At 42.7% G+C, this 22,050-nt stretch overlaps 1 protein-coding gene across 1 annotated transcript in view; it reads right to left on the bottom strand.

The window, feature by feature from the left end:
- LOC142249625 (uncharacterized) overlaps positions 1-263 on the bottom strand; it is an 85,242-nt gene extending 84,979 nt beyond the window's left edge. Inside the window, exon 1 of the mRNA XM_075321415.1 lies at positions 71-263. Within this exon, the coding sequence (XP_075177530.1) occupies positions 71-257 (187 nt within the window). The 5' untranslated portion in view covers positions 258-263. The remainder of the gene's footprint in view (positions 1-70) is intronic.
- Between the last annotated feature and the right edge of the window lie 21,787 nt (positions 264-22,050).

Here is a 22,050-nt window from a genome sequence, read left to right as displayed (position 1 = left end):
AGTTTGAAAGTATGAACAAATCCAAATATAGATATTAAATAAATAACTATAAAAAAATACAACAACTTACCATATTTAGCACGCTTTGCAGGAGAACATCTAGACCATGCATTATTGGGGTACACTTCCTCAGCTACTTGATTCCAATGGCGCTCAACTGTCAGTCGGTCATGGTAACCATCTACACGTGTATCCCATAATGGTGGGTGAGTCTCGACAGCTGTTATAAGTTTCTCCGTGTCCACCCGTGGTGCCATTATTATATTTCGAAGACGAAAGTTTGCTCAAAATAGATCTTGCAATACACAGAACTACTACTTCTTGCTTGCTCACTCCTTCTGCAAATGCACAGTTAGTTTTGTGCAAAAAAATATGTTAGCTACGCCACCTGAAAGTATTTCAGAGTGTAACAAACTTTCTAATTAAAACACGGACACGGACCACACGGATAGCATACGGAGGCCATCCGTATCACGTACGTGTAAACACGGACCCATAGGATTTAATGGATCCGTGAGGACGTGATGCCGGTGGAAAACGGACATGTCAGCGCTTTTTCGACACGCTCAAACGTACGCACGGAACGGACACACGCTCCGTGCGCAAACACTGACGTGAGGCTTTTTAGATTAAAAATAGTATGTCAACATCAGCACGTGTCTCCGGTACGTGCAAAAAATGCCAAAAACGTACCGGAGGCACGGATGTGTGGCGCAGGCCTTAGGCTGTAGAATGCTATGTGGAGCTGCAGACCACTATGTGGGGCGTGCAGAGTGTTATATGTGGGGCATGCAGAGCGCTATGTGGGGCGTGCCGAATGAAATGTGAAGCTGAAGAACGCTATGTGGAGCTGCAGAACACTATGTAGAGCATGCTGAGCACTATGTGAGGCTGCAGAGCGCTATATGGGGCTGCAGAACACTATGTGGGGCAGCAGAGTGCTATGTGGGGTTGCAGAATGCTATGTGGGGCTGCAGAACATTATGTGGGGCATGCAGAGCACTATGTGGGTCTGCAGAACGCTATATATAGGGCATGCAGAGCTCTATATGTGGGGCTGCAGAATGCTATGTGGGGCTGTAGAACACTATTTGAGTCTGCAGAGTGGTATGTGGGGCTGTAGAACACTATATGGGGATTCAAAGTGCTGTGTTGGGACTGCAAAATGCTATGTGGAGCTGCAGAACACTCTGTAGAGCATGCTGAGCACTATGTGAGGCTGCAGAGCGCTATATGGGGCTACAAAACACTATGTGGGGCAGCAGAGTGCTATGTGGGGTTGCAGAATGCTATGTGGGGCTGCAGAACATTATGTGGGGCATGCAGAGCACTATGTGGGTCTGCAGAACGCTATATATAGGGCATGCAGAGCTCTATATGTGGGGCTGCAGAATGCTATGTGGGGCTGTAGAACACTATTTGAGTCTGCAGAGTGGTATGTGGGGCTGTAGAACACTATATGGGGATTCAAAGTGCTGTGTTGGGACTGCAGAATGCTATGTGGAGCTGCAGAACACTATGTGGGATGTAAAGAGTGCTGTTTGAGGCATGCAGAGTGATGTGCTGATCGCGGCTGGCTCCCCGCACTTTCAGCCAGAGTGCTTCAGGTCACCTGATGTCATACCATTGGAACCTGAGTATGACTTCCAATGAACTGAGTGACATCACTGCTACCAGTCGGGTCTTTCTTGTCAGTGTTTCCTAGAGCCTGGAAAAATCGGACATGTTTTCTGTCTCTCCAGGGTTCAATGTAGCACATCCAGGTCCGTCGTGGGACCTTGTGTGGATTACCTCGAACCTGGGCGTTTTAGGGTTAATAAAGTGGTAAAAGAGGGTGGTTTTGTATTTTATTTTTTTGATGTTTGTGTTTATTTACTTTCACTTACAGATTAGTGATGGGGTGTAGTAGATGCCTGCTATCACTAATCTAGGGCTTAGTAGCAGCTGTGAGCTGTTATTAACCCCGTATTACCTTTATTGCCATCGCATCAGGGCAATCAGGAAGAGCAAGGTAAAATCCCAAGCTTGTTCTATCTAATCAATGCGACAATCTCGGGCAGCTATAGGTTGCTATTTTTAGGCTGGGGGCCTAATAACCATAGACCTCCCCAGTCTGAGAATACCAGCCCCAACTATCAGGTTTTATCATGGCTGGTTATCAAAATTAGGGGGAACCGCACATTGGTTCTTATAATTATCTGTTTAAATAGTTAAAAAAAAAGCAGCATGCAGTTCCTCCTATTTTGATGAACAGCCAAGATAAGCATATGGCAGGGGGCTGCACCCTGTAGCCATAGGCTTTATCTGTGTTGGGTATCATAATATGGGGACTCTACACCAATTGTTTTGTTTATTTATTTATTTTTATGCCACCATACTAACTCACAGACAGCGCCTGTGAGTGGTTGCAGGCAGACGCTGTCACACAGGCTGGGGGCGCGTCTGACTGCAACCAATCACAGACACCAGGCTGGCTGGTGGGAAGGGAAAGCAGGGAAAGTAGTGCATATGTGATGAGTGGCACAGGAAGTGAAGGAGAGGCAGCGAGAGCAGCATACAGCCACACAGGAGCAGTGTGACAGCCACCCCGGTCAATCAGTGAATATGAAGCGCTTGCTCCTATCCCTTTGTGCCGGATTCTAAATGTATTGGGTATGTAGTGTTCAAGAGAGAACCAAACCAAACACCGCGTCTTAACTTTAATGTTCGTGTTTGCCGAACCCGAACGAACAAGCTAAGGCACGTACCCAACCTGAGTTTGGTGAGCCTTTATTGAACACGTTTTCTCATCTTTATCTGTATCTAAAATACATGGTGTGTGCACATAGTCTAATTTTACTCTCTTTTGAAAGTCTATCTGACATTATTGAGCTGGATTTATCAATAGCTACATGATACTTGGTTTGTAGAGAATATAGTAAGTGTACTGTAAGTAATGAAAGACTATAATAGCTTTCTGTGTTAATAATCTTCAGCATAGACCCAATCCAGATATCTATCAGACAACTTAACCAAACCCATAAAATCATGAAATATTAATACAAAACTTAAGAATTTTGTGAAAGAACATTACATTATTGGAATACCAAGAATTTGTTTGCTAAATAAAATTGCAATATTTTTTTCTTTCATGCCTTGCTCTGTGCAGAGTCCCACCCCGCCACCTGAAAAAACGTACTTTTTCCAAAAATAAGGTAGACAATGTGATTTAAACAAAATTTGAAATATAGAATAAAAATAAATGTTTTAACAGTTGTTGCTCTTTGTGCTGGTACCTGTGCAAAGGCCCAATAACATGGAGGATCTGGCTTAGAAAAATTCACCCAGTTGATGTCCCAAAAAATGTTAATGTCAATAAAAATAAGGAAGAAGCTGAAATGTTAAGATAATTGAAGCCATTAAAGCATTATCATCTTTGAATAAAGGAAGAGGAGAAATACCATAAGTAGAGCACCCCACGGGGCCGGGGTTGATACTTGTCACCGGGCTGATGAGGGTCAGGGGATGTCACAGGTGGCCCTGCCCGGTTTTGTGACCCCGAGGTGTCCAGAAAGAGGGATGGATGGACGGGATGATGGTGGGGAGAGGGATGTTGGGGTTTGTTGTTGTCTTGTGACGCCACCTGTGGTGTTCGGCCAGGGATTAGCCATTGATGCTGGTGCTTTTCTCTGGGGCGGATGGTGTTGCAGCCAGGATGGTTCAGCTCCCCACAGGTAGAGCTAGGCCCCAGGGAGAATGATGGGGGTGGCAGTGGCCGTTGACGCCGGAGCGCTGGGCCATGGCACCCGCAATGATAGGCTGACACACTGATTGCAGTTCCAAGTACTTTACTCACAGTCCGGTTGTCACCCTTGGAGTGCCGGTCTCTGCCGTGATGAGCCCCAGCCGATCCTGGATAATTCGGAGGTCACCACAGGTGATCCCACTGTGTGTCCTTTCTAGTCGGAGTACCTCCAATCCTGTGTATGGAAGATGGAATGGGCTGTAGGTGTTTCCTGCACTCTCCGCAGACCCTGGAATCCTCGGTAGCTGTAGAGAACCCAGGTTGAGCTGCCTGCTCCAGGCGGCGGGTCCTGTGGTGCTCCCGAATTCCAAAAGTGATGCCTGGACCAAGGTCCCAACTGTCCTCCTCACCCCATGCTGTGCCCTGGGATGATTCATGATGGCCACCTCCCCTATCGACCCTAGGCAAATCTCAGTGGGAAAGCACCTGTGTGTGGTTTGTGAATGTGGTGAACACAAGCAATTACCCTCTTCCTTACCCGGGATGAGTACTGCACCTTAAGTGAGATGCAGTACCCTGGGGCGACTGAAGCCTCAGGGTCGCCATATAAGTACGAGAAGCACTAGATTATGATAATGTTGATTCTGTCTCCATTGCTGTTCATTTTCTGATTGTACATTTCTCCAAAATGGAACTTTATTTTTAGTTTCAAGAAAATACAGATTAATGTTATTTGGGATGGTGGTGGGATGAAGGTATTCCTAAGGGTATACCTGAATGTTTTAATGTATGGAATGTGCTTATATATTACTTGAATATATAGTGATCTGCTGAAATATGATTTTGCCAAATTATGCACGCAAAGTTATTCTGTGTGAATTGAATGTTTCTTATTATGCTCTGGGATTTCTCCAGACTACATAGCATAATAAATGTAGAATGTAAAAAAAAATAACACTCACCTTCCTGCTAACCTGTCTTACCATCCCTGCAGACCGTGATTGGTGCTATGCACCTCTTTTTTTCCCCTTATCCTCTTGAATTCTCATCATCCAGACCAGGACTTCTGGCATGCTGGGTGCTGTGGTATTACTCAGGTGATGCCTGTCGTAACTTCAAGACTTCCCACGATGCCCTCTGCAGTTGTGCCGAAGGTTCAGGCTTAAGCAGACAAAGAAAATCCATGCAATGGCTGAATGGGGAAAAAAAGAAGCTTGAAGGACCAGATAATGATCTGTGGTGATGGAGAGAAAAGTAGGTGGTGAGTTTCTAATTGTTCAATTTTTATACATTTATTTGGCTACCACAGATGTATGCTATTTTTATGAGTTTACATGGAGAAAGTTACAAAACAATCTGTATTATGCAGATTAAAAATTTTTGTAACATTCTAGGAGAATTTAATTGTACTAAATTTGTGCATCTATAATATAGTAAGTAAAAAACTAATAAGCATACAAGTTCCATTGTGAAACAAGCAGAAACTTTTTATTAAGTTTTAAAAATACAAATAATTTATTTTAAAGAATTAAATAAATGTGCATATTTGATGGCACCATAACCAGACTCTAGAGGTATTAACCAAGCCATGAGTGGGATATAATCCGAGTCATGATTTTTAGTCTTTTTTAAGGTTAACTCCCTTTAAAGCTCCTTCAGCTCTTTAGCCACTGATTGACAGATTTCTCCCTATTAAGGCCCCATCACACACAGAGATAAATCTTTGGCAGAGCTGTGGTTGCAGTGAAATCATGGACATATTGTTCCATTTGTACACAGCCACAAACCTGGAAATGATTGTCCACAATTTCACTACAACCACAGATCTACCACAGATCTGCCACATATCTGCCTCAGATCTGCCACAGATTTATCTTTGTGTGTGAAAGGGCCTTAAATCTGTATGGTGATACATCTGTCAATCAGCAGTGGATTGGCAAACTTCCATCTCATAAATGCATCAGTTTCTTGTGTTACAGTACCGACATTATATTGCAACAATTAAACTGTGAGTGTTAGAACAACTGCTGCATACTCACAAACAACAAACACTCTACTGAAATCACGGTATCTTATATCACTTTATGATACCCCCAGGACAAAATATACGTGGTGATAAATTTCCATTAATTTTCACACTTAAAGAAAACCTCTCAACAGACTCATGCTTGTTAAAATAAATGTTTGGGCATTATGGTGCTGTTAGGCTTTGTTCACACAATGCGTTTTTGAGCATTTTTGCACCATCTGAATCAAATAAATTTATCTTGGTCTCATCAGTCCCCAGGACATGTTTACAGTAATCAATGTCTTTGGTCAGCTTGTCTTCAGTAAACTATTTGCAGCTTTCTTGTGCATGATCTTTAGAAGAGGCTTCTTCTGGGACCATAGCCATGCAGACCAATTTGATGCTGTGTACGGCATACGATTTTAGTACTAACAGGCTGACCCCCCCCCCCCATCTCTTTAACCTCTGCAGCAATGTTGGCAGCTCTCATAAGTCTATTTTGGAAAGACAACCTCTGCATATGACGCTGAGCACTTGTACTCAACTTCTTTTTTGACAAAGGAGAGGCTTATTCTGAGTGGACCCTGTCTTGTTAAACTGCTGTATGGTCCTGCCCACCATGCTGCAGCTCAGTTTCAGGGTGTTGGCAATCTTCTTATATCAAGTCATCTTTATGTAGAGTAATATTTATTTTTTTAGATCTTCAGAGAATTCTTTGCCATGATGTGCTATGTTGAACTTCCAGTGACCAGTATAAGAGTGTATGTGAGTGATAAAACCAAATGTAACATATGGCTCCTCAGTCACACCTGAGACCATGTAAAACTAATTAGTCACATGACATCGGAGAATCTAACGGGGCACAATTTGGTCATTTTGACTTTGAGAGTGTACTCATTTTAAACTTTGTGAAGTACAAGCATTTTGACGAGTATATACAGAACATTTTACAGAAAATTCATTGCATTGTCTAAATATTTGATGACTGATGTTGCAGAAACTCTGTACATAAATGGATGGACATATTTGTAACTAATTAAATAAAGCACTTTACAATTTACAAAATATTTCACAATTTAGGTTTAATGGAACTATTGCATTGCACACTCGTCATAATTATATTCATCCAAAAAAGTGAAAGACTTCTCCATGACTGCTATTAGTTTAAAGTTGTAACATTTCCATGTCAGCAACCAGAATATCTTAATTTGGTGAACACTTGCACATTTTCTGCTTTAAAACCTAAAATATCTGGACATCTGTGAGGTTTAACACCTGGTCTAGAAAAGTAGATTATTGTTAATGAGTGAATGGCTTACAGAAATCAAAACATATTTTTGTGAATATATAAACTTTAGTTTGTCCTGGTGGAAGAGGTATGTTATCCGTGCTGGATGAAAATGAAACGACTATGCTAATATGTAATTTGGGAAATTTATGCATAGGACACTGCCTATGTTTTCTAATGGGAATGTACTGGTGTCTCTGTTAAAATATTACCTTTTAGTTTTATGTTGTTTTTTTCCTTTTTTACCTGTTTTTTTATTCTTACAAATGAGGCTTTCTTACACTGTATAATCTTCTCATTTCTACATAAAATGAAGTAACATGAATGGAATAATATTTCATAGCAGTATAATAGTTTTCCTCCTATATGCAAATACAAATACTGATGAGTAAAATAACTCCTGCTCCTTGAATGACCCATGTCTTGAATTTAATTGAGAAACACCTCTTTAAGGCCCCCTTCACATGTCAGTGAAAAACACACACGATTTTCACTGACGTGATAAAGGTGCGTATGTCCCTCCGTGTGCCGTGATTTTGGCATACATGTGATCTCTATGTGCGATCAGTGATAATACATGGAGATCAGGCATGCTCACCTGTTCATGCCGTTGCTGTCCATGGTGCTGAAGTCTCCCATGATGCTGTGTCCAGCCGCCACTGTCTGACTCTGCTGTTACTTCCGGGTTGGCTGTGCAGTGAATATGCATGAACATACTTAGGTGGCCTGGAAGCAGCGGCTGAAGACAGCATCCGTGGAGATGGGTGAGTTTAAAAAGCTTTTAATTTTAAATCTACGTGTTTTTCTGGTACGAGTTTCATGGATCACACCACTGTGTGGTCCATGGGACATCAGTGATGCCAGAGAAAAACATATATGTCTCCGTGCGGAACACACTTACTTGCATGTGTGCCGCATGGAAAAATATCAGTGAGAAAACACTGATGTGTGTGCAGACCCATTGATTTTAATGCATTTATGTATGTCCGTGATTCTGGTACGTATAAAAACTGCAACATACGTACCAGAATCAGTGATGTAAGAAGGGAATCTAAGAAAAATATCTACTTGATTAAGGTGGTCTCTTAAGCCTTAGCCAATCTTATTTGGCAAAGCACACACTCCTGTCTTTGCAAAAATAGAACTACAGTTAGGTCCAGAAATATTTGGACAGTGACACAATTTTCGCGAGTTGGGCTCTGCATGCCACCACATTGGATTTGAAATGAAACCTCTACAACAGAATTCAAGTGCAGATTGTAACGTTTAATTTGAAGGTTTGAACAAAAATATCTGATAGAAATTGTACGAATTGTACACATTTCTTTACAAACACTCCACATTTTAGGAGGTCAAAAGTAATTGGACAAATAAAAGAAACCCAAAAAAAATTTTTAGTTTCAATATTTTGTTGCGAATCCTTTGGAGGCAATCACTGCCTTAAGTCTGGAACCCATGGACATCACCAAACGCTGGGTTTTCTCCTTCTTAATGCTTTGCCAGGCCTTTACAGCCGCAGCCTTCAGGTCTTGCTTGCTTGTGGGTCTTTCCGTCTTAAGTCTGGATTTGAGCAAGTGAAATGCATGCTCAATTGGGTTAAGATCTGGTGATTGACTTGGCCATTGCAGAATGTTCCACTTTTTTGCACTCATGAACTCCTGGGTAGCTTTGGCTGTATGCTTGGGGTCATTGTCCATCTGTACTATGAAGCGCCGTCCGATCAACTTTGCGGCATTTGGCTGAATCTGGGCTGAAAGTATATCCCGGTACACTTCAGAATTCATCCGGCTACTCTTGTCTGCTGTTATGTCATCAATAAACACAAGTGACCCAGTGCCATTGAAAGCCATGCATGCCCATGCCATCATGTTGCCTCCACCATGTTTTATAGAGGATGTGGTGTGCCTTGGATCATGTGCCGTTCCCTTTCTTCTCCAAACTTTTTTCTTCCCATCATTCTGGTACAGGTTGATCTTGATCTCCTCTGTCCATAGAATACTTTTCCAGAACTGAGCTGGCTTCATGAGGTGTTTTTCAGCAAATTTAACTCTGGCCTGTCTATTTTTGGAATTAATGAATGGTTTGCATCTAGATGTGAACCCTTTGTATTTACTTTCATGGAGTCTTCTCTTTACTGTTGACTTAGAGACAGATACACCTACTTCACTGAGAGTGTTCTGGACTTCAGTTGATGTTGTGAACGGGTTCTTCTTCACCAAAGAAAGTATGCGGCGATCATCCACCACTGTTGTCATCCGTGGACGCCCAGGCCTTTTTGAGTTCCCAAGCTCACCAGTCAATTCCTTTTTTCTCAGAATGTACCCGACTGTTGATTTTGCTACTCCAAGCATGTCTGCTATCTCTCTGATGGATTTTTTCTTTTTTTTCAGCCTCAGGATGTTCTGCTTCACCTCAATTGAGAGTTCCTTAGACCGCATGTTGTCTGGTCACAGCAGATGGTAGATGATAGATGAACCGACGAGGGGAGATAATTTGCTAGATTTGGTCCTGTCAAATAGACCGGATACAATTTCAGATCTACAGGTCCGGGAGCACTTGGGCACCAGCGATCATAATATGGTAAGCTTCAACGTAATATTCAATAGAACATTTCAAAGGGGAAATGCTAAAACCTGGAATTTTAGGAAAGCTGATTTCAACAAATTAAGGGAAGAGCTTAAATGTGTAGATTGGGACAAAGTCATGGTAACTGGGGATACTGAACATAAATGGGGAAAGTTTAAGGATATATTGCTAGAGTCCTGTAAAAAACTTATACCCTCTGGTAATAAAACGTCCCGGAATAAAAAGAAACCACTATGGATAAATAAGACTGTACAAAGTATAATAAAACAAAAACAAAGGGCGTTTAAAATCTTGAAGGCTGAGAATACAGAAATAGCATTTCAGGAGTATAAAGATATCAATAGGCAATGCAAAAAAGAAATCAAACAAGCAAAACTAGCTACTGAAACAAAAATCGCCAATGACATTAAAATAAATCCCAAAATCTTTTATAAATACATTAATGCCAAAAGGATAACAAAGGATAGTATTGGCCCCTTAAAATATAATAACAAGTTAGTTATAGAGGACAAACAAAAGACTGAGATATTAAATAGGCATTTCTCATCCGTGTTCACCAAGGAACTGACTGTACCAGGCATCATTCAACAAGTGAAAAATCAAAGTTCACCACCCGATATAATTAATTTAATACAAGAAGAAGTACGCCTACGTCTGAGTAAATTAAACATTGACAAATCCCCAGGGCCAGATGGCATTCATCCACGAAAATTGAGGGAATTGAGCTCCGTAATTGACAGACCGCTGTATCTCATCTTTTTAGACTCGCTTGTAACAGGGTTGGTGCCTCAGGATTGGAGGATTGCTGATGTGGTACCGATATTTAAGAAAGGTAAGAGGGTAGATCCAGGCAACTACCGTCCAGTAAGCCTGGCATCAGTAGTATGCAAAGTTTTTGAGGGCATTTTAAGGGATGACATGCAAAAATATGTTGCAGAAAATAATATAATAACTGACAGACAGCATGGATTCATGAAAGATAAGTCGTGTCTAACCAACCTGTTGGGGTTCTATGAGGGGGTAAGTGCAAACCTGGATATTGGTAATGCAGCTGATGTGATTTATTTGGACTTTGCAAAGGCATTTGATACTGTACCACATAATAGCCTTATACTATACTATACTATACTATACTATACTATACTATACTATACTATACTATACTATACTATGAACTGACCTGCTATCCCCTTCTGTCTGCTGTGTGTTTTAATACATGGTATGTCAATTCCTTCATCCTGCTTTTCCAATATATCTGACCTGTTCCCTCTTTGCTGCAATATCTCCCTGGCATGCTCCAGCATCTGTGACCTCCCCCCATGTTCCCCCACCTTCCTTTTATGACCTTTGTTTATTTTGCCTATGTGATGCTGTATCTGGCTTCTTTGATTGAGTGATCAAGGGGTTCTTGTTGCACCCCACCCCCTCACAGCTGACTGCACTTGTATGTGTATATAATGGGACAGCTCAAAGTCTGCCCAAAGACTTTGTCTGCCCCATGACAAGTATGCACCGTATAAGTATGATGCATTGAATTAGGCCAGAATTGGGCCGGAAGTGACCGGAAGGTATTTGACCACATAGTCAATGTAAACAATGTTCGTGTGTCTATTAACTTTCACCTCTATAATACTTCACTTTCTACTGCCCCCTCTGATCCCTAAACCAAGTAATGAACTTTTCATCTCTCCTTCTATCCTCCCCACCCATCTCACCTTCCCCTCAGACATTTTCCTCAATATTACACCCAGTGTCTCCAGACACTCACGGCCACCTCATGGCCTCTCCTGCTCTCACCTACTAACACTCTCACTGCTTCTCCTCACTGCTGGGGATATTGCTCCAAATCCTGGTCCTCCTCACCACATCCCTATTGTCACTTCAAACCCGCATCCACAACCTAACACAAATTTCCGCACCCTCTCAAACCTCATACCCATCCACCCAACCCCCGCTCCCCCAGTCCCACTAACAGTAGCTCTATGGAACGCTCGCTCTGTCTGCAACAAACTATCCTACATTCATGATCTTTTCATCACTAATAAACTTTCCTTCCTCGCCATCACTGAAACCTGGCTCACCCCCTATGACACTGCCTCTCCTGCTGCACTTTCTTATGGTGGTCTCCAACTCTCTCACACCACCCGCCTCAGTAACAAGCATGGTGGAGGAGTTGGTTTGCTCCTGTCCGACCAATGCTCCTTTACACCAATTTCACTACCACCCTCGGTTACTGTCCCATCTTTTGAGGTGCACTCCGTTCGCATCTATGCCCCCTCCAACCTTCAACTGGCTGTCATTTACCGCCCTCCAGGGCCAGCCACTGCCTTTTTTGATCATTTCACCACCTGGCTACTACACGTCTTTTCCAACGACATCCCCACCATCATTATGGGTGATTTCAATATCCCCATTGACACTTCCCACCCATCTGTCTCCAAACTTCTAACACTCGCTGCCTCCTTCGGCCTCACCCAATGGTCTTCTGCAGCCACTCACAAAGATGGCCACACGCTGGACCTCATCTTCACTCGCCTCTGTTCCCTATCTAACCTCTCTAACTCACCTCTCCCCCTGTCTGACCACAACCTACTCATATTCTCTTCCCTCTCTTCTCCAACTACGCAACCCCCCTCCACAAACTTTCACACCCTCGCAGAAATATCAAACACCTTGATTTACACGCCCTTTCTCAGTCCCTTCTCCCTCTCACAGACATTGCATTTCTACATGATGCAGATGCTGCTGCAACTTTATACAACACTACAATCTCTGCAGCTCTCGAATCAGCCGCCCCCCTCACACACACCAAAACCCGCACAATCAATAGGCAACCCTGGCACACCAGTCAGACTAAAGAACTGAGACGGGCTTCCAGAATTGCTGAGCGCAGATGGAAGAGGTCTCATTCCACTGAGCACTTCATTGCATATAAAGAGTCCCTCACCACTTTCAAGTCCACACTCACTGCTGCAAAACAAACCTACTTCTCATCCCTCATATCCTCTCTCTCTCTCACAACCCTAAACAGCTATTCAACACTTTTAATTCTCTCCTCCGTCCTCCAGCACCACCTCCCTCTCCTCTCCTCTCAGCTGAAGACTTTGCCTCTTTCTTCAAGCAGAAGGTTGACAACATCAGAGCAAGCTTTGGCCCACAATCACCACAGCCCCTCATCATAGCTACTCAGCCTTCTTCCTCCAAATCCAGCTTTTCCACCATGACAGAAAACAAACTTTCCACTCTACTTTCAAGAGCACATCTAACAACCTGTGCACTGGACCCGCTCCCATCACACCTCATCCCCAACATCACCGCAGTCCTCATCCCAGCCTTAACCCATCTGTTCAACCTATCACTAACAACTGGTGTATTCCCTTCATGCTTTAAACATGCCTCTATTACACCCAGCCTCAAAAAGCCCTCCCTTGACCCATCCTCTGTGTCAAACTACCGCCCCATATCCCTTCTCCCCTATGCCTCAAAACTACTAGAACAGCATGTCCATCTTGAACTGTCCTCATACCTCTCCACCTGCTCTCTCTTTGACCAGCTACAATCTGGCTTCCGACCGCATCATTCCACTGAAACTGCCCTAACTAAAGTCACTAACGACCTACTAACCGCCAAAGCCAAGCGACACTACTCTGTCCTCCTCCTCCTGGACCTGTCCTCTGCATTCGACACAGTAGACCATTCCCTCCTACTACAGATTCTCTCATCTCTGGGCATCACAGACTTGGCCCTATCTTGGATATCCTCATACCTAACCGACCGAACTTTCAGCGTCTCCCATTCTCACACCACTTCCTCATCTCACCCCCTATCTGTCGGTGTCCCCCAAGGCTCAGTTCTTGGACCCCTGCTGTTCTCCATCTACACCTTCGGCCTGAAACAGCTCATTGAGTCCTACGGCTTCCAGTATCATCTCTATACCGATGACACACAGATCTACCTCTCTGGACCTGACATTACCTCTCTACTAACCAGAATCCCACAATGTCTGTCTGCTATTTCATCCTTCTTCTCTGCGCGATTCCTAAAACTTAACATGGACAAAACAGAATTCATTGTCTTTCCTCCTCCTCACTCCTCTCCTCCAACAAGCCTTTCCATCAAACTCGATGGTTGCTTACTCTCCCCAGTCTCACAAGCTCATTGCCTTGGAGTGACCCTCCACTCTGCTCTATCCTTCAAGCCACACATCCAAGCCCTCTTCACCTCATGCCGATTAGAACTCAAAAACATCTCCCGGATCCGTGCTTTCCTTAACCAAGAATAAGCAAAAACATTAGTGCATGCCCTCATCATCCCCCGCCTTGACTACTGCAACCTCCTGCTCTCTGGCCTCCCTTCCAACACTCTTGCACCCCTCCAATCTATCCTAAACTCTGCGGCCCGCTTAATCCACCTCTCCCCTCACTACTCCCCAGCCTCGCCACTTTGCCAATCCCTTTACTGGCTTCCCATCACCCAACGACTCCAGTTCAAAACACTAACCATGACATACAAAGCCATGCACAACCTGTCTCCTCCCTACATCTGTGACCTAGTCTCCTGGTAACTACCTGCACGCAACCTCAGATCCTCACAACATCTCCTTCTCTGCTCCTCCCTTATCTCCTCTTCCCACAATCGCGTACAAGATTTCTCCCGTGCATCCCCCATACTCTGGAACGCTCTACCTCAGCACATCAGACTCTCCCCTACCGTGGAAAGCTTCAAGAGGAACCTCAAGACCCACCTCTTCCAACAAGCCTACAACCTACAATAGCCCTCATTCCAGTAGAGCACTGCGCAACCAGCTCTGTCCTCACCTATTGTACCATCACCCATTCCCTGTAGACTGTAAGCCCTCGCGGGCAGGGTCCTCTCTCCTCCTGTACCAGTCTGTTATGTACTGTTAATGATTCTTGTACGTATACCCTTTCACTTGTAAAGCGCCATGGAATAAATGGCGCTATAATAATAAATAATAATAATAATACTAAAGCTCCAGAAGCAAGGACTGGGGGAAACTATATGCAACTGGGTAAGGCATTGGCTAAAAGATAGGAAACAAAGAGTAGTCATAAATGGAACATTCTCTAAATGGGCCATAGTCAGCAGTGGGGTGCCGCAGGGATCTGTGCTAGGAGCAATTCTTTTTAATCTCTTTATTAATGACCTTGTGGATGGGATTGATAGTAAAGTGTCAGTCTTTGCTGATGACACCAAACTATGTAGGATATTAAAAAACTGACCTTGATAGTATAATATTACAAAAAGATCTAGATAAGATGTCAGAATGGGCAGATACTTGGCAAATGAGATTTAATGTTGATAAATGTAAAGTAATGCACCTAGGATGGAGTAATCCTATAACTGCGTATACATTAAATGGAAGTAAACTCGGGACTACAGAACAGGAGAAGGACTTGGGTATTCTCATTACAAATAAGCTGAGCAGCAGCACTCAATGGCAAGCAGCAGCTGCAAAAGCAAACAAGATTCTAGGGTGTATAAAAAGAGAGATTAGATCCCGCGATCCCAACGTATTATTACCCCTCTATAAATCACTTGTAAGGCCACATCTGGATTATGGGGTCCAGTTTTGGACTCCACATTTTAGAAAGGACATTCAGAAGTTAGAGTCAGCTCAAAGGCAGGCAACTAGACTACTACAGGGAATGGAAGGCCTCCCATATGATGACAGGTTGAAAAAGTTAGATATGTTTAGCTTAGAAAAAAGACGTCTCAGAGGAGATCTCATTTATATGTATAAATATATGTGTGGTCAATATAAAGGACTGGCACATGACTTATTTCTTCCGAAGACAATACTAAAGACCAGGGGGCACTCACTGCGATTGGAAGAAAAGCGATTCCGGCAGCTAAATAGGAAAGGGTTCTTTACAGTTAGAGCAGTCAGACTGTGGAATACCCTACCACAAGAGGTAGTAATGGCAGATACTATAACAGCTTTCAAAAAAGGGCTGGATGATTTCCTCAGTACACACAACATTGTTGGTTATAAATGACTTAGTGACCAAATGTAGAACTGGTGGAGGAAGGTTGAACTAGATGGACCTAGATCTTTTTTCAACCTTATGATTACCACAGAAAGAACTGGAGATTTTAATTGGCTGAGGTAAAAATATATATATTTTATTTAATCAATCATATACAAAATATAGAAAAATATTTTTTTGCAAGAAACACCACACAATTAAAAACAAGGTGCTTTGATGTTAGCAAGGGAAGAAAGGGAAGGAAAAAATTCCACCCTATCCTAATCCCACAAGAGGCAGACACACCAGTGTATATTAAAGGGTGTATCAGGGGAGTACAAGATATAACCATATAACTATGTTGGTAACCAAGGGTTATAAATAATACACAAGGGGACAGGGTTATTGCACATGCCAATGTATTCACTTTATCATATTGCCCTGTGTCCCAGCCATAATTAGACTGAAAAAATCATTACCCAAGAAGGGATGGTAACAAGTTCTCACCCATGATGCAGTGGCCCCACCGATGTGCCTCTATCTGCCTAGAACCTCCGACGTGCGTTTCGCGATGTTACATTTACCGCTTCGTCCGGGAGAGTGATGTAAATTGAAATTGCAGGACCTTAAATCCCCGGTCACATGACCGGATTGGTTGTGCACAACCAATGAAGGAGAGGCTTCATGATTAATGTGTGATGATTCTGAGATGTTGTGCATAATTATAATTTTGTTGTATTCTTTTTTCAACCTTAGTAACTATGTAACTATGTAACAGCTTCCAAATGCAAAACCACACACCTGTAATCAACCCCAAACCTTTTAACTACTTCATTGATTACAGGTTAACGAGGGAGACGCCTTCAGAGTTAATTGCAGCCCTTAGAGTCCCTTGTCCAATTACTTTTGGTCCCTTGAAAAAGAGGAGGCTATGCATTACAGAGCTATGATTCCTAAACCCTTTCTCCGATTTGGATGTGAAAACTCTCATATTGCAGCTGGGAGTGTGCACTTTCAACCCATATTATATATGTAATTGTATTTCTGAACATGTTTTTGTAAACAGCTAAAATAACAAAACTTGTGTCACTGTCCAAATATTTCTGGACCTAACTGTATATGCCAAAGCACTGCCTGATTTGCAATGTCACAACCCCCTGGAATTTGAAGGTGCATATGTTTGAGCATCTATAAAAGAAGTATAAACCAATGCCAAAGTATATCATGCATTAGCCAAACTGGAGTTTGGGTTACTTTGAGATCCACGATTGGCAGCTAATGAGAGATGCATCTCACACACTAAAGACCTTCAAAGAGGCAACACAATTTGTCAGAAGGAAAAATTGTGGAATTAAACATGTTGATTGTAGAAAAAACACTCACCAGAATGCACTAGGAATTAAAGGACGATCAATTAATAAATGCTAATGTCAGCCATATATCTGCTGAAGAAACTAAAGGTCCATGTTACAATTTTACAGTATTTGAAAGAGGTTGAGCAGCAACTTGTAGGATGTGGAGACAGACATAAGGCCACTTTACACACAGCAATATCGCTAGCGATGTCACTGGTGAAAGCACCCGCCCCCGTAAGTTGTGCATCACGGGCATATTGCTGCCCGTGGCGTACAACATCGCTAGGACCTGTCACACGTATTTACCTGCGACGTCGCTGTGGCAAACCACCTCCTTTCTAAGGAGGCGGTTCGTGCGGCGTCACAGTGACGTTCCACGGCAGCCGTCCAATAGAAGCGGAGGGGCAGAGAGCAGCCGAAGGTAAGACACGCCCACCTCGTTGCCAGAGGACGCAGGTACGGTGTCTTTCGTCATTCCTGCGGTGTCACACATAGCGATGTGTGCTGCCGCAGGAACGACAAACAACCTGCATCCTGCAGCAGCAATGATATTTCAGATTAGAACAACGATCAACGATTAGGTGAGTAATTTTGATCGTTAACGGTTGTTTGAGCGTTTCGCTAACGAGGCCGGATGTGCGTCACGAATTCCGTGACCCCAACAACATCTCGTTAGTGATGTCATTGCGTGTAAAGCCCCCTATAGAGTTGGCACAGGCAAAGGATGAGCTTAACAATTATAGTGAAAGTGATGATGAGGACACTGGCCAGGACAATCAATCATCACATTAGTGTGAAGGATATTATCTAAAAGCCCCCTCAGTTGTACTAATGAGCATGGTAATCTTCAGTATATGATTGCATGCTTGTGGGATGACAGACATATCCATCAAGTAATGAGATAACTATAGCATAACTTTGATTTTAGACTCTTGATAAAAGTGTAAAATAAGAGAATTTTTTTCTGGCTTCCAAAAGGGAGTCCAAACTAGCCTATTACCAGAATAAGCTTTGCTTATTATTTAAAATATTTAGTACAGCAGTTTTGACACAGAGTTTTTAGATTTAGCCATGCAGAAGAGCTGAAAAAGCTAATCACAGTAGAGGGTGGAATCGGACAACATGGTAGGCACCAGTTAGTCACAGCAATAATAATCTTATAGTGATACAACACTCCGTTTAAGTAAACAGCAGCACAGGAGCTTGACATGGGACACATGGTTGAATTTTGTGTTTTAACCCCTACCTTTTGCTGTCCTCAAAGTACATAGCAAAAACCTGCTGACCGATTCCCTTTAAATTTAATATACCAAACGCTTGCCAAACTCTCCATATTTAGTCTTCTAAATAGATATGTGTGGCGCCCCTGAGTGTCAGGTGCCACAGAGTACTACATCTAACCCCGGATTCCTGGAAGACTAGCGCTGGTAAAACACCACAAACACACATATCCACGCCCTTTTCCCCAGACTGGGTGACAAGATAGAGATGTAACTGATGGATGGCCACTTATTGGTTGGGTCTAATCCAATCTACTAGTTAGAAACTTGGGAGGAGGAGGGGCTAGTCAGTGGAGTGGACGGACGACGGACATCTTGTCAGATAGTGACAAGTCAGACAGAAAGTCAGTCAGAAGTCAGTACACAGACGGAAAGTGTAAAGTGACTAACTGAGAAAAAGGAATACAGTTGCCGGGAGAGTACGTGTCAGTACTCACGGGACTGAGCACCGGCGAGGCACAGGGCCCTAGTTCAGGAGGACGCTACAAGCTCACCTGATCAATACCTGCCTGCTGATGGGACCATCAAGGACCTCATCGACGTTAGTGTCCGGTGCACAGCAGCAAAGAGGGAACCTGGGAACGGGGACAGAGGTCCAACCCAAGAGAGGTTCAAGCTGCCTGCCATATGGGCCAAACCAGTGACAACAGGAGGGGACTCCTAAAACGCTACAGGTCACGGGAACCCACCAACTACAGACGGGTGCAAGGAAGTAAAGCTCACCAGGTCACTACACCGACACTAGGACAAAGGGAATACCAGATTGGTAAAAACCAGCACCAGCCAGGTTGTAGCAGTTCCAAATCAGTGAGTAAAGCACAAGTTAAACCGCAGCCCCTGTGTTGTCTGAATTCTTCCTGCACCTCTGCATCAGTTTACTACTACTACTATCATCCTTCCCTGGGGTCTAGCTCTACTTGCAGAGAGCCTTTACATCTAGGCTGCCTAATACCACCAGCCGCAGCAGTGAGAGACTTTGCAGCAGTGGTTTTTCCCATATAGCCGCATACCGCAAGTGGTGTCTCAAAAAACACTTCATTTTTATTTTATTTTTCCCTTATACAAAATCCCTTTCAAGCGACCTCGAGGGTCACGGAATTGAGCAACAGCCACCCAGTGAATTATCCCAGTAATATACAGCCCGGGACTGAGTACCCCAAAGCCCTGGGGTGAGTCAGGTGCTGCAGCCAGTGTTGTTGACCCATAATCAGCCAGGCATCTGCTTCCCATACATCATGTCATCTATACTGTAAAAAATAGTTTGCAGCCTGGAGATGTATGGCCTTCATGGCTTTGCAGAAGCCGTGGCAGCAGCATAAGCCAAACAAAATAGAATTTAGATGGGGCTGGCAAGGAAATATGTAACAGAGTAGGTCTCTTGCTGTTGGGTTGGGAGCTACTTTTGATGAGCCTTCACTGCAAACAATCTCCTTTCCTGCCCTGTCATAATTTTCTCTTGTGTGGCTTCCACCAGTACACAGCTATGCTAATGACACATCTGATGGTACACTCTGTATGATGCAATACAATTCTGCTCCTGCCAGGGATGCCATTGTTGACCCTACACTGCCACTCAACTCCTTTCCTGTCCTGTTCTAATTCTATACCCTGCAGCTTCTGCCACTGCACAAAAATGCCAACCACAAATCTTCTGGCTGTGAATTGTGTTTTGTAGTGTTTTATTCTACTGATATTGGAACACATACTCTTTTGTAAGCAGGGCTGTGGAGTCGGTAAGCTAAACCTTCGACTCCGACTCCTCAATTTCCCTTGCACCGACTCCGACTCCACGACTCCGACTCCTACATATATTTCTAATAGTTAAGTGAAAATTTTATTGTAGTGCATAAACATGTGTATGTGAACATCAGGCATTTAATCATTTTTATGATATCAAGATGTCAATCAAGATGTTTGGATAGAACATAAAATATATTTATTGGAATACAACTTTAGAACACAAAACTGTAATAAATTCTAAATACAGTATGTAATACACTATGTAATATACAGTAGATTACATATATATCTTGTGTGTGTATGTGTATATATTTATATATATATATATATACTGTATATATATATATATATATATATATATATATATATATATATATATATATATATATTACATATTGTATTACATATTTACAATTTATTAGTTTTTTGTGTTCTAAAGTTTTATTTCAATAAATATATTTCATGTTCTATCTAAATATCTTGATTACTGTATCATAAAAATGATTAAATGTCTGATGTTCACATTGTAATTTAATACATTTTTCACTTAAATATAAGCATTATACAAAATGTTATTATTTAGTATGTTTTTGTTGAAAACTGTTTTTTGCCACTTACATAGTGCATTACATAGTGTTATATATTACACTATGTAATGCACTATGTAAGTGGCAAAAAGCAGTTTTCAACAAAAGCATACTAAATAACATTTGTCCAGTCTATGAATTTGTTCTAAGAAATAGAATTGCATCCATCAGACCCACCTTCATAGATGACCTCAAATCTGACCTAATAATTTTAAGGCTAGAGAACAACCTCTCTACAGTAACTTGGGTTGGAGGCAAAGCCGTAGCCACATGGGCAACATCTCTAACAATTTCCGAGTAAAAAGGAATTGCCTCATGCACAGTCAGTTGTGATGAACGGTTGAATTTTTCTATTTCTTTGAGAGCAAGTGAAAAATTTTACTGAAATCTAATCAATCTGCTTGCTATAGGAGATGGAGTGAAATCTTTTTCCTTGCGGCAACGCTTTGCCTGCTCCATGTCATCCAAATACTTGTCAAAGTTAAACTCCTCATCTGATGAGGATGAAGATATGGCAGCAGTAGCACTATCAGGCCCCAAGTCCTCTTGCGCCTGGCAGTCCTGTAGCCGATCATCCTAACTGCTACCTCACTCAAAGCTTCTTTTCCTTTAGTAAACTGTTGCTCATCAAGCAGTGTACAATGACTTGGATCCACATAAACAGCTGCCAGAAGAATTTTATTTTCCAATAGCTGTGTCTCTCTCCGTTTAATTGAAGCAGAAATGACATCTGTGATTAAACCTCCTCTTTCGGACAGGCAAAATAGCAAGTTCTTCAACTCCCTTATGAAAATGCCAGGAGTTAACTCCTCAGCTTGTAATTTTTTAGTCACGGTAAATGGGTGATTAAGCAAATCCTTCAATTCAGCCACCTGGGTCCATTGACCTTCATTTAATGTTACTTGAGGGTTCAATATTAGAGTTGAGCGCGGTTCGTGGTTCGTGGTTCTCCAGTTCTAGGCTCGAGTGATTTTGGGGCATGTTCTAGATCGAACTAGAACTCGAGCTTTTTGCAAAAGCTCGATAGTTCTAGAAACATTCGAGAACGGTTCTAGCAGCAAAAAAACAGCTAAATCCTAGCTTGGTTTCTGCTGTAATAGTGTAAGTCACTCTGTGAATCACACTATTATGACATTTCAGTGTATAGTGTGCGTGAACAGCGCCTTCAGATCACTGCTGTTTCTATAATGGCGATCGCCATTTTTTTTTTTTTTCTTGTCTTCCTTCCCTAAGCGCGCGCGTGTCGTGGGGCGGGCCAGCATGTCAGCCAATCCCAGACACACACACAGCTAAGTGGACTTTTAGCCAGAGAAGCAACGGCATGTGTGATAGGATGTCCATGTCACATGTCCCTGCATTATAAAAACGGACATTTTCCTCCAGGACGCCATTATCTGCCTTCTGCGTCTTTGGTGTCAGACATCACTGTCGCAGCTCCGTCCTCCTGAGTCCTATCGCCGATACAGCTGTATGCGCTGCATACACAGCGTTA

This window comes from Anomaloglossus baeobatrachus, chromosome 1 (genome assembly GCF_048569485.1).
Source record: "Anomaloglossus baeobatrachus isolate aAnoBae1 chromosome 1, aAnoBae1.hap1, whole genome shotgun sequence".
Taxonomy (NCBI): domain Eukaryota; kingdom Metazoa; phylum Chordata; class Amphibia; order Anura; family Aromobatidae; genus Anomaloglossus; species Anomaloglossus baeobatrachus.
The sequence above is the reverse complement of the archived record's forward strand: the minus strand, read 5'-3'. Positions and strand labels throughout refer to the sequence as shown.